The 14560-nt window shown below is 41.1% G+C and overlaps 1 protein-coding gene across 1 annotated transcript; it reads left to right on the plus strand.

The window, feature by feature from the left end:
* Positions 1–9652: 9652 nt before the first annotated feature.
* On the plus strand, positions 9653–10717 carry LOC145118763 (DNA-binding protein S1FA2-like). The gene is made up of 2 exons (XM_079054439.1): positions 9653–9774; positions 10392–10717. Exons 1-2 carry the CDS (start codon positions 9760–9762, stop codon positions 10590–10592), a joined length of 216 nt encoding a protein of 71 aa, XP_078910565.1. The 5' UTR covers positions 9653–9759; the 3' UTR covers positions 10593–10717.
* Positions 10718–14560: the final 3843 nt, after the last annotated feature.

Genomic DNA, 14560 nt, shown 5'->3' on the forward strand with positions numbered 1-14560 from the left:
TATAAAAATCATAACTCTTTCATACGAACTCCGTTCTCGACTGTCTTTATATCGACGAGTTCATATTTACGAGATCTTCAACTCTCGTTTACATTGCTTTGGCTAAAACTCAACCGATTTAAATTTCGATTTCTGTGTCGCACATTGTTATACTGAAACTTTGAAAAATCATAACTTCCTCATACGAAGTCAGATTTGGGTGTTCTCTATATGCACGCTCTTGCTTTTACATTTACTACCACTTTCGTTTAGATTACATAGGCTACTAAGCAACATATCTCTGATTCGTATTTTACGACATACTTTGCCATATAGGACTGAACGCAAAACTTCAAACAATCATAACTTCTTCATGCGAAGTCATATTCGAGCATTCCTTACACCTATGGAATCATCATCGCGACTACTACAACTTTATCAAGATTATTTATCATAAATATTTTTTTAACGAAAATGTTATTTCTATCGCTTAGTGAAAAATGGTCTTTATAGTCTTGTAACGCGCACATCTAACAATTATCCTATTCAATGATTAAATTATTCAATAACATGAATAACTTTTATTATAATTACTCAAATAATCTGGCTCTAACTTATAGACATTGCACATTTGACATGACATCATGCTCTATATTGAGAAGACTTAGTATGGTACTCCCACTATAGTGTTGTGTAGGAATGCAATGCATCCAAACATTTGCCATAAGAAATTCAATCGGAATGCAAAAACATCTTAAAAAATATGGAAAAAATAATAAGCACTTTGAAAAGCAACAATAACCAAGCGTTGTAACGGTGGACAACACCAGTTGGACAAAAAACATCATTATCAGGCAAAACACACACACCGAGAAAATAACTCCATCCTTGATACGAACCTACCATTTCCGATCCCAAAACCACATGTATACAAAAATAAACTGTAACACTATAAATTTTCAAAAAAAAAAATTCATTTTTAAATCGCATAAAACTCAATATCACATTTCTCAAAACCACAATGTATCAGTTGTCAAAACATAATTTAACAAAATGACTGATAATATCCCAGAATCCTCAAACATAATCTCGAACAGGTGTGTACAATCAAGTCGACGCCTTCCCGCGATCCTGAGAAGTACCTGAAACACATGTCACGCAACACGGTAAGCACGAAGCTTAGTGAGTTCCCCAAAATACCACACGCAAATAATTAGTCTCTCATGGCTATATCTCGATAAGGACCCTCCGGTCTCATAGTTCGGATCGGACCCTCCAGTCCGGTATCTCAGTGAAGACCCTCCGGTCTCACAAGAACAGAATAACTCAATAAGTCACATGAGTAATATACAACATAAATCACAAAGACAAAAGGCATGATATCACATAACTCAGTATAAGCATATAAGACCCTCTGGTCACACAATGATTACCACTCAGGTAAGTATATTGAGAAGACTCACCTCGGATGATGAACAGCTCCTATAAATGTTGCTGCTGCACACCGGCCTCTATAACTGAGCCAAACCCACAATTAACCCAAATAGGATCTAAGACCAAACCCTCACTCATTAGGTCTAAAGATAGTCCACTAACCGGCCCATAAATAACCCAAGGCCCAATACTAAATGGGCCCTCCCAAGACCCAACCCTTAAACTTAAGTCTAAATGGCAAGCCCGACACAAGGGCCCAATATATATATATATATATATATATATATATATATATATATATATATATTCCTCTGATCCAAAATATCCAATACATCAAGCCCAAAATCCAGGCCCAACACTTAAGGCCCAATACAAGATTTAGCCCAAAAAGCCCACATCGATATTACGCGGGGCGTACCTCCCTTGGTACGCTCAGCGTACACACAAATCCTGATCGGGGAAACTAGACCAGTACGCGGGGCGTACTGCTCAGGTCCAGAAACTCCATTTTCGTCTTAACCACTTCATCCCAAAGCATCCAAACCTTAGGGTAGCTTCGTTACAAGCTCCTAACTGATAAAGTTGGCGACTTTATCAGTTTACATGTCTTAAGGGGACCCAACTTCCAAAATAACCATTAAGACTCTCTTAAATCCTCTTAACACATGCATGAAGAAGTCTAGACGACCAAGTTCTCATTTTTATGAATCAAGGCAACCCACAACACTTAAAAGGACAGGATATTTTCTCTGGAGTTCACCAAACTCACAAAGTTCCAACCTTGGGACATAAAATCCTAAAAATGGACCCAAAAAAAGAACTAGAACAACAATAAGCAAGTTTCGAACTTTATACCTCTAGAAGATGCACCAACAAGGGTAGAACTCAGATCCACAAGCTAAAAGCACAAGCTATCCTCTTTCAAGACTCCTTCTTCACCAAGAGCTTCACCAAAAACACTCAAATGAGCCACCACACTCAAACAAGCCATGGAAACGAGATTAGGGTTTTGAGAGGAGTTGGAGGCTGGAAATGGTGGTTGAAAATGAGGTCATCATGTTCCTTAAATAGGGTCACCTCAAAATATTAGGGTTTACATTCTCTGCCTAGTACGCCCAGCGTACTAGGTGGTCTTCGCGTCCATGCTACATACATAAGTACGTTGAGCGTACACATACTTACGCCCTGCGTACTCATTTGCCACTCATTTCTCAATAAGGACTAAACTTGCCAAAACTTCAAACTATCATATCTTCTGCGTTATAAGTCCGTTTCCAATGAACCTTATATCCATGGAAAGGTGGTGAGAAGCCCTACGCTTCTAGTAACTCGTCGCAGCCTTAAGGCTTCCTCATGCCCGGGTTGCAGCCCACGAACCCTAAATCATAGACGATCTGAAACAGGATGTTACAATTCTCCCCCATTTAAATTTGATTTCGCCCTCGAAATCGCTCCTTATCATTACTCAGATTCAATCAATTAGCCCGAGAAGCGCAACCGAGTATTCGGAACATAAACGATCTCCCCAAGACAACCGAAACCAATCAGAACCCTCCATCCCGAAGAAGTACGAACCCTTCGTCGTTGCAGAACCAAATCTACCTCTCCAAAACTTGGAATCTATAGTGGTATGTCTCCCCGACTGACCGCCCAAGTGGAATATCCCCATGTCATTCGTTCATCGAATAACAGACCCGTTAAAACACCTCCAACTCTGATTATTTTGTCGCGACTAATGGAACAAGTCGTTGACCATAATTAGATGTTGAACACATTTGCCCGACATACCAGTCGATTCTGACCGAAACCCAAAGAAACGGGGGTCACCTCGCACCAAGGACCAACCACCGATACTGCTATCAGAACCCATCTGAATAGTGAACCTCAATACTCTGCCCTCAACACTAAATGAAGACCTGCCGATCCACATGGAAACCGAAACCCTACACTAGGTCCGACCTCCTGAAAGACAAAATCATTTCACTACCGACCCCAGGATGATTCAGCTCCGGCCCCGAACTCGATGACCATGTCTGACCAAACTATCCACTGATATCCGGAAACATAACTCCAGCTGCCTCTCAATTCTTAACACCAAATCCGAATACAAGATCGAATCCCGACCCAACAGTTGGACCACCAAGGCTACTCTAGCACATCTAGAGATATGACTCCACAGCCGATCGATCCAACCGAGTTATCTCAACTAATCACACTATACACGCAATCACTAAGTTTGCTTTACTCCAAGCGAATATTACAACCGATCTGCAGTCACACATCACCTCCGACCTCTGTCGTCTACCACTTGCTACTTCATGCGTGTCGTGATTCTCCTCAAACCAACGAACCGATCCACCCAGGTCTAAAACATCATATGGGAAACATCCCCACTCACAAAGAAATCCATCTGAAAACTCCGAAATCCCAACCTACCCGTCCTCCATACAGATAGAGCCTAAACTCAACACAAGAGTCTGGCCCGACACATAATTGGAACCACTCGTATCCAATCTGTTACTCAACTCAAGACCCAAGATTCGTGAATCCACGCGTACATTACTCCTCCCATCCTTTCGAATTGCGACAACTTCTCTCACAAACGAGATAATACGACTTCCTACCATCACAGAGACCCAGTCTCGCCCCTAGTCCGGCCACCAGGTTCCCACGGACTCATTTGACAAGGCTACCCAGGCCTAAGAACCCCTCTGCGTCACACCCTAACTAGTAAAGGCTACGGCTCCCCGCAGTTTTACAACACTCTCTCACTGACTAACAAGTACTACGGCTCCCCGCAGTCTTATGACACTCTCTCACTACCTTGTGAATGCTACGGCTCCCCGCAGTCTTACGATACTCTCTCTCGCTGACTCATGAATGGTACGGCTCTCCGCAGTCTTACGATACTCTTTCTGACTCATGTATGCTACGGCTCCCCGCAGTCATTCGATACTCTTTCTGACTCATGTATGCTACGGCTCCCCGCAGTCAGAAGATACTCTCTCTCTGACTCATGTATGCTACGACTCCCCACAGTCATACGATACTCTCTCTCACTGACTCGTGAATGCTATGACTCTCCGTAGTCTTGTAATATTCTCTCACTCGCCATGGGTCACCCCACGGTTTTTCCCTGACAGTCTTAAGTGATTACTCTCACCCGGATCCGCTCACTCTCTTGTCACCCCACAATCTCGTTATCAAGTTGTCACCACACTAAGCTCACTATCTCATGCTCCGCGGTCCAACATAATTAGGTGCATACACCTACCCAGATTATGCATCACTACTCTTGACGAAAGTTCTCGTAGACAAGGCATTTTCCTCAATACAGTCACACCCTTGGATAATCCCCATGTGGCGACAATTAATTGATGGTCTCACATCTGGAAATATAGCCGCTTGATGTTCCACTTGCCGTCTAACAAACCCAAGTCTCATAGTAATCCAAAAATTTAGGGCATCATACTCGGATACCTCGATACACCATCACAGAATCTCACGATGTCTTGCCACGACCACTGATCTTCTACCCACACAACTCGAACCCTTGAAGTACTCCAACTCACAATTTGAAGCACGGAGGAATTGTCCATGACTGAGAACAGATTGACGACAATCCAAAGCCCCATCCTCTACTGATCACGCCCATGCGAAGCTACTCATACCGACTCTGAAGTTGATTAACAAATCAACTGCTGCCCTTCCCTGAGTACAGATAACAATCTATACACCGAACTATCAATCTCTTAGTAATAAAATATTGACCTCAGCAACCCAACCGTCTCGAAACTCAAACATTAACACCCCCGAAGAAACACGGACCCGTAATCGGATTCCTGTCCAACGGCCACCTGTCGTAGACACTCATTCCCTCCTGAGCATTTGCAACATGCATCATCTCGCTCTGTATGTTGCCTTGGCTACCACATGACCCCAATCTCATATACTCGGGTCGCAGATCCCCATAACCCAAACTTCTGTACCACATCCGATTGAGGTTCATCCCCACATAATACCCAGTTCTCCCCCACTTAGGGTTCGAACCATCGTCCATTGACATACCAAACAGACCACACTACAGACTGGCTCACCAGATGTACCATTCCCGACTCATGGAACGTACCATGCAGCACTCTATGACCTTCCAGATAATGACCAAATAACTCCAAGTATCCCGAATCTCAGATGAAAACCTCAGAATCCTCCCAATGTGACTGCCTCTAGTCACTCAAAATTTCGTGCCGACACACCACCGGACATCTCGACTGTCCCGAATTAGTTACGACTCTCAACCCTTACCGTCGATATACAACGTAGATAACGAGGGCCACCACCCCGATATACTCCTCTTGATTACCTGGAACTGTTGCTAAAATACGCCTTACTATACTCACTAAGGCATATCCTTGTCCTCGTCGATCTCAGTCCCCTCTGATGACTCCCTCACGGTATAAGAAATACCTCGCATCAGACATACCACAAAATTACTCTGGCGAAAATATCACAACTATATGCTACCCCACGGGGTTTACCTCCAGACTCTGAAACCGGAAGCTCGTTATCTCTTTCGCTCCAAACGGGAAACGAAAATAGTGTAGTTCTCGTCACAGAAAGCAACATCTCATCCATCAGCCGATCACTCAACGCAGTCCGCAATCCTCCACCTGACATTATCTCCACCTCTCCTTGAGTCCTGCGACTTCAACTGGCACCTCACCAGTTAAACCCTTCGGGATCTAACTCAATTTTCCTCGTAAGGTACACCCCCATTGAAGCTCGACCGACATAGGCCTCTGGCCCCACAATCTACCATATCCACTCTCAGTCTGAACAACCACATCGGGATAACTGGTAAAGATGGAAGCACACTCTTCTACAAATCGTGGTACCCGAACCACGTTATCTCCCCTCAATTAGCTATTTAGAACCCCTGGAATTCTCCCTGTTTCGAGTATGGGTCCTCTGCTTTCAGTAGTACGGGCCCATACTACATGCCACATCTACCCATACTTTCCACACGGATCGTCCCAGATTTCCTAAGTAGCTGCTCGACCTCCTCGATCACTCATCCCCTTGCACATACTCACTCTCCAGCGAATACTCACCTCTAAACAGCATACTCATCACACTAAAATTACTCCCTAGGCTCTCACACTTCCCTGCCATCAGCTGCTGAAGAACTCCTCATGATGCCAGCCATCTACCTCTTGAATATCGTCATATTCACTTAGTAGCTGACTCCCATCATCAAGAGTTCTACAAAGCACAAAGCAAGCAGCATTCGGGCATCAAATATCATCTACCAGCACATAAAGCCACTCTAGCTTACAACTCCGCTCGCTCTATCCACAACTCAAAAGGCATCACCGAACTCAAGCAACCCTACCTCTCGTGGGTATCTAACTACTCTCTCAGTAGATTCCTCAAATGTACATCTAGGTATCTCTCCAGATTACTCCTCTACTCAAAGTTCTCTCTAAAAGATTCCTGCTAGGCACTCCTACTCAGCACATACATATAGCAAATAACATATAATATCAAACAATAGCATCCCCTAGGCTAAGGAATCATGCATCAGGCAACTATAGCCATAACTTCTAAAATACCTAGCCTATCCTCTAGCATGCAGCTCTAATATCTCATAAATATCTCATAATGTAAACAAGTAATGGTATTTTGGGAAATCACTGCTCGGGCTCTGGTTGATTGTACACACTGCTTCGTCTCGTTTTCTCTTTAAACTCTTACTCGTTTTAGAAAAATCATTTCTTTTTAGAAAATTTTCTTAAATCCTCAGTTTGAGTCCATACATACCCGAGAGTACATCCGAATCCCTCAAACCAAGGCTCTGATACCAACTTGTAACACTGTAAATTTTCAAAACAAAATTTTCATTTTTAAATCACATAAAACTCAATATCACATTTCTCAAAACCACATTGTATCAGTTGTCAAAACACAATTTAACAAAATGACTGATAATATCCCAGAATCCTCAAACATAATCTCGAACATGTGTGTACAATCAAGCCGGCGCCTTCCCGCGATCCTGAGAAGTACCTGAAACACATATCACGCAACACGGTAAACACGAAGCTTAGTGAGTTCCCCAAAATACCATACACAAATAATTAGCCTCTCATGGCTATATATCGATAAGGACCCTTCGGTCATGTGTCTCAGTGAAGACCATTCCGTCTCACAGCTCGGGTCAGACCCTCCAGTTCGGTATCTCAGTGAAGACCCTCCGGTCTCACAAGAACAGAATAACTCAATAAGACACAGGAGTAATATACAACATAAATCACAAAGACAAAATGCATGATATCACATAACTCAGTATAAGCACATAAGACCCTCTGGTCACACAATGATTACCACTCAGGTAAGTATAGTGAGAAGAGTCACCCCAGATGATGAACAACTCCTATAAATGCTGCTGCTGCACACCGACCTCTAACACTGAGCCAAGCCCACAATTAACCCAATTAAAATCTAAGACCAAACCCTCACTTATTAGGTCTAAAGATAGTCGATTAATCGACCCATAAATAACCAAAGCCCATTAGGCCCACCAAGGCCCAATACCAAATGGGCCCCCCAAGGCCCAACCCTTAAACTTAAGTCCAAATGGCAAGCCCAACACAAGGGCCCAAAACATATATATTCCTCTTATCCAAAATCTCCAATTCATCAAGCCCAAAATCCAGACCCAATACGAGATTTAGCCCAAAAAGCCCACAGCGAGACTACGCGGGGCGTACCTCCCTTGGTACGCTCAACGTACACACAAATCCTGATCGGGGAAACTAGACCAGTACGCGGGGCGTACTAGGACTTACGTGGCGCGTACTGATCAGGTCCAAAAACTCCATTTTCGACTTAACCACTTCAGCCCAAAGCATCCAAACCTCAGGGAAGCTTCGTTACAAGCTCCTAACTGATAAAGTTTGCGACTTTATCAGTTTGCATGTCTTATTGGGATCCAACTTCCAAAATAACCATTAAGACTCTCTTAAATCCTCTTAACACATGCATGAAGAAGTCTAGACGACCAAGTTCTCATTTTTATGAATCAAGGCAACCCAAAACACTTAAAAGGACAGGAGATTTGCTCTGGAGTTCACCAAACTCACAAAGTTCCAATCTTGGGACATAAAATCCTAAAAATGGACCCAAAACAAGAACTAGCACAACAATAAGCAAGTTTCGAACTTTATACCTCTAGAGGATGCGCCAACAAGGGTAGAACTCAGATCCACAAGCTAGAAGCACAAGCTATCCTCTTTTAAGATTCCTTCTTCACTAAGAGCTTCACCAAAAACACTCAAATGAGCCACCACACTCACACAAGCCATGGAAACGAGATTAGGGTTTTGAGAGGAGTTGGGCTGGAAATGGTAGCTTAAAATGAGGCCATCATGTTCCTTAAATAGGGTCACCTCAAAATATTAGGGTTTACATTCTCTGCCTAGTACGCACAACGGACCCTCTGGTACACCCAGCGTACTAGGTGGTCTCCCCGTCCATGCTACACACATAAGTACGATGAGCGTACGCATACTTACGCCCTGCGTTCTCATTTGCCACCCATTTCTCAATAAGGACTAAACTTGCCAAAACTTCAAACTATCATAGCTTCTTCGTTATAAGTCCGTTTCCAACGAACCTCATATCCATGGAAAGGTGGCGAGAAGCCCTACGCTTCTAGTAACTCGTCGCAGCCTCAAGGCTTCCTCGTGCCCGAGTTGTAGCCCACGAACCCTAAATCACAGATGATCCGAAACAGGATGTTACATAAACCCTATAAACATAAAGGGTCATCTCATATTGAGGTAACCTCTTTTCCGACTATATCTACCTAAAATTTCCATATCTATCTCATCAAATACTAACTTGACCGACAACATATTTCCATGACGTTTCGTATGATGGACCCTGTTTTTTTTTTTTTAAGTGCTCTCAATTTCTATTTAAGTTTATTTTACCCAAAGACCCTCTCAAACCCTGTATTCCTAACCCGGTTGCATCATATGATATTAATTAGTTTGTTTTAATCTAGTTTTATTTGTTTATCATATATAGTGTTGATTGTAATTAAACAAAAGTTTAAAACTTAATGATTCAATTAAATAGTTTTTAGGAAGAAACTGCAATACAACAAAGATTTGGGTGTGATTCATAAGTATATAAAGTCCAAGGGTCAAACTTGTAAGAAGCAAACAAAGACGCAACTAAACAGAAACCATATAGATCGCCTAGGACTCTCCGTAACGCGTTTTCAAGATATCGATCTCACCAAATCGCACTTTCTCTCGCTCCATCTTCAAATCCGTTTTGATGGACCAAGAATCGGTTAGTTTTTCTTCTCTTTTCATTTTCAGATCTCGTAACAATTTTCTATCTTTCAACCATCTGAGATGATTTTTCAAAACTTTCTTAGATCTGCGTATGTTAGTTTTGATCCATTAGGTTTCTCGTGCTCTAATCTAGGGTTCTAAGCATGTTTCAACAGATGACTACACTCACGCAGAACATTCGTTTGTTTATCTCCAAATTGAGTTGATTTTATGTACTTAACCGATTCCCATCTTCTGCGATGCGTAATCGTTTCTGATTTAGCTAATTGATCTGTTGAAGCTGTGAACCCTGTACTTGTAATGAATGCGAGCTCGAATAGTTCAATAGGGAGTGAAATTTGAGGTATTTTAAGTTGAAATGAAACTCCGATTTGCTATATTAATTCATTCGCATTATAATTGGAACCTGAGAGCTGTGTTCTTGTTTAGATATACAACGATTTTAATTCAATTAAGTCTCATTTCAACTGGAACTTCTTCTGAATCTATTTGATTATGCTTAATTCATGTTTATCCTGTTTCTTTCCTTCTTTCTTCTCATTTCTCCATCATAACAAGTGAATTTGCTTGTGTTAATCATAAAAACTGATGCTTGATCATTGTTTTCTCAAGGTTGTGGAAGCGAAGGGATTCAACCCAGGATTGATCGTTTTGCTTGTTGTGGGTGGACTACTGATAACGTTTCTTGTTGGAAACTATGTGCTTTACATGTATGCCCAGAAGACTTTACCTCCAAGAAAAAAGAAGCCAGTCTCCAAGAAGAAGTTGAAGAGGGAGAAACTGAAGCAAGGTGTTGCAGTTCCTGGAGAATAGATTATGAAAAGATTCGAGTTATAATATGATCATGTTAGTGTCCAGTATCTTCTTCTTTCTTGTGAGATGTTTGCACTATTGTTAGTTTTGTTTGTGCTTTTCTAATGGTAATAATCACTTTATTACTTCTTTTTGCCTCCTATTTTCCTTCATCTTGCATTTGGAAACTCAAATGTCATTACAAAATGGGTTTGGAAAGTGAGAATTGTGAACCCTTATAAGCTATAAGTCAAAAGCATCTAAAAAGGTACCCTTTTTGGGGACTTAGTTTTATGGTTGCCCAAAAAAACCCTTTTATAACCATAGTTATGCTTTTAGTTTTTTGGACATACTTAAAATGGGTACCCAAAAAGTTTACCCTTTTAGTACTTAATTATATGTGCTAAAAAGTTAGAATCTATATAATTTCTTAATTCAAGTATGCCCAACAATAGACACCACATTCATATTGGTATAGATTTTGCTCTTTTTACATACGGGTGCATGTGAGGATGCCATTTTCGATTGGAAATTCAAGAAAGAAGTGAATAGATGAGAAAACTAGCTTTTGAAAATAGTCGAGATTATGAATATAGAAAGTTTTGTTTGTTGTGTTAAAAGTTAAAACCAATACAATTGACATCTGTTATACCAAGTCCAGAGGGGCAAATTGGTAATTTTGGGGTTTTCGGTGGTCTGTTTTTTTTGAATTCTATCCCATTTGTGTCGGATTAGATATTTTCGGTCCAAATATCTTCAAACGGGTTGGTGGTTAATACAACGCTCTAAGTAAATTGTTCCTTAGCAAGATAAAGTAAAAAAGAAATAAAAATTAAACCAATTTGTTTTCTTGAATCAAATAAAATTTGATTTGATTTGATTTTAAAATACGAAAAAATGAGTATTAACAACTAATTGCCTAAAAATACAAAATGATATCCGTGAATATGTGTTGGTTGTAATATCGTATTCATGTTTTATGTTGTCTAGTCACATTTGTTGGGGTCATTTTCGGCTTAGTAGTTGTACTAGAAGGTTGTAATGTTGTATTTATGTTTTATGTTGTCTTGTCATATTTGTCGGGGTCATTTTCGGCTTAGTAGTTGTACTAGAAGGTTGTGCTAATTCTTGTTCTAGTGTTTCTTATCAGAAAAATTAAATATCCTTCTACTTTTCTTCCTACCCATGTGAAATGATGACAAGTGTCTTAAAATATTATTAGTTTTTTCAAACCATGACACTTGTTACCATTTATTTTACCTAAAATAATGCAAACAATATTTCATTTCTAACATGCATCAGATTTACACAAAAAATCAAAGTATATTGTTTTTATAAGTCAATACATAGCTGCCTAGCTAGCCCTTTATTGATAGCAAAACTAATTTTTTTGAAAACAATATTCGTGGATCTAGGAGATATAACATTACTATGTATGACCCGTTGAACTTTGTTGATGAGTTCCACTGCCTCTGGTGCGAGAAAACCAGAGGTATCAAATACGAAAGGTATAAACACATGTTGATTTTCAATGTATGTGTTTTCGTATTTTGTCACTTTTCACGCGGTAGCTTTCAAAGCAACATGTCTACTGTGAAACCCCAACTCCTCAAACCCATGAGAGGGGAGACCCCAGTAAGATCCACACAAGCGTGCTTCCCTCACACCCACCTGACGACCAAAATGTTAGCTAGTCTGAGTGTGGATCTTCCATCCAACGGGTCAGTCAAAAAGTTCACAGCCGCTTCTTTCTTAACAGAAATATCGGCACGCCAACAAACATCAAAGAAAACATCCATAACCATACCATGTCGGTATCTGAACTCTGGGAGCTCTCTACAATGAACCACATGTTCCCCAAATGTGTTCAAACATGCCTTGCAGAAAACTAGGCATATCTCGTCAAACGGGAATAGAGGAATCATGAGATGGTATTGAAGGATAGTATAGTATTCCACATGATACATATGATGCCCGAGACCATCAATAGGGATAGTTAGCAAAAAATCCAAAGCATGAGGTATATGAAGACACTCAAAAACTGCTTTATGTCTAACAGACATGTCTAAGTCGACTTCCACATCCTTGACGGTTTGCTAAAAATGACACACGTCAATGCTTTTTGGGATTTAGGGGGTGTCCTTATTAGTGAAATCGCTACAGTTGAATCTCGAAATCGTATCACGAAGATGAGCCAAAACACAAGGGTAATCAGAGTCCACATAGTACATGTCACTATCACGTAAGATATGATCTTGTAATGTCCAAGATTAGGCCCTCGCGGCTACAAATGCATAGGAGGAAACCTCATTTAGTGAGTACAACCCCAAACCACCGAATCGAATAGGTAAAGAAGCCAGTCGTCATTGGATGTCTACAAAGAAGGGGCCACCATAAACCACCATATCCTTGATAGACTCGTACAATCCTTTGTCAAAGAACAAAGTTGCATCCTCTATGTGCTTAGGTTGGCATGTCCTTAAACCAAAGAAACGTTTTGCAATGTCCATACCTGATCAAAGCTAAAGGAGCTCATTATGCGGGTCACATAATTGTGGAAGAATACTCATCAAATCAACAACATTTATAACTCTCTTCATGTCCATCTCGGTAATAGACCCCGCGTCCCTGCTACCTCCTCCTCCCCCCTGAAGGAGCTTCACCCCCAAAAAAAGGTTTCCTTATATCTGCTGGGAATAAACCGACACGAAGCTTCCTATCATCACACGAGGGCAAAAAAAATATTCGTTTTCTTAATATTCATGTAACATATGGATTCCGAGGTATGAATTTTAAAAGTTTTTTGAAAAATTTGGTTGGCGACGACGTGGTGAGGGTATCACCACAACGTGTCAAAGTTTGCTTGAGGCGTGCGTTTTAAATGAGTGCCACGACGTGGCAATATGTTGGCCACGGCGTGGCAACCATTTTATGCAAAACCCTAATTTTCGGGCCTTAAGCCCTATTTAAAGGAAGTATAGGCTAGGGTTTCTCCCACCCTCAGCCTCCATCACCTCCTAACGTCCCTTTGGTCAAACCCTAACTCTCTTGATGCTTTTGAGCTAACTTTTGCAAGTTATGGTGGTTTTGAAGGAAGGAGAAGAAGATTTGGTGCTTATTTCCTCCAAGCAACCCCTCGTCATCTTTGTGTGTAGCTTCTGGACTTCTTGTAAGTCCTCAAACTCCCATCTTTTTGTTGTATGCTTCTTAGATCTAGGTTTTATGCCATATTTTGCCCCATTTTTAAAAATAGAGTGAGTAGAAGAGATAAAGTTTGCAACTTTATGATCTCTCTAAGTCCCACGAGCATTATATCTCATATATCGAGGATGGGGTTGTGATTTGAGGACCTTGCATGGATTTTTGGTCATATTGCGTGTTTTGACCTAGATTTGGGAAAGGACATGCATGTCCATAAATTTTTCATTTTTAGGGATCATTAGGGTCCCTAAAACCATTCTGGAAGTTTTGGATTGAAGACCTTAAGAATTAAGCGATTAATGGTTGATTCCAAACATTAAGCAAGGACCTTGGACTTGAGATCTTGGCTTAGAGGGATGTCTTGATGGAAAAATTTGGAAACTTTATCCATTGAGACCTTGGGAAGAATCATATCTGAGTTTTGAAGCCCATGAAATGGAAGGAAAATGGCTCAATACATTAAGTTGTTGAACCCAGTTTCCACGACTGCGTTTGGCTGCAACGACGTTGCGATTGGGGGAGGTGCGTAACTATTGTGTCCTTATTATGCCATGGAGTGGCCAATAGGAGGCCACAACGTGGCGGCCCTCTGAAGTTAACTTTGGACATTTGACTTTGACTGTTGACTTTTTGACCCAGGTTGACTTTTGGTCAAAGTGCTAGTTCTAAGGTATAGACTAAGGTTGGACCTTGTTTGATTGTTAGGTGTGTTGTAGCACTGGTTTCGTGTCAGTTAGTTGTGATTTATCTCACTTCATGAGACAGGTGAGTCTTCTCACTATACTGTG

Source organism: Lactuca virosa, chromosome 6 (assembly GCF_052849685.1).
Source record: "Lactuca virosa cultivar CGN04683 chromosome 6, Lactuca_virosa_CGN04683_v6, whole genome shotgun sequence".
NCBI lineage: Eukaryota > Viridiplantae > Streptophyta > Magnoliopsida > Asterales > Asteraceae > Lactuca > Lactuca virosa.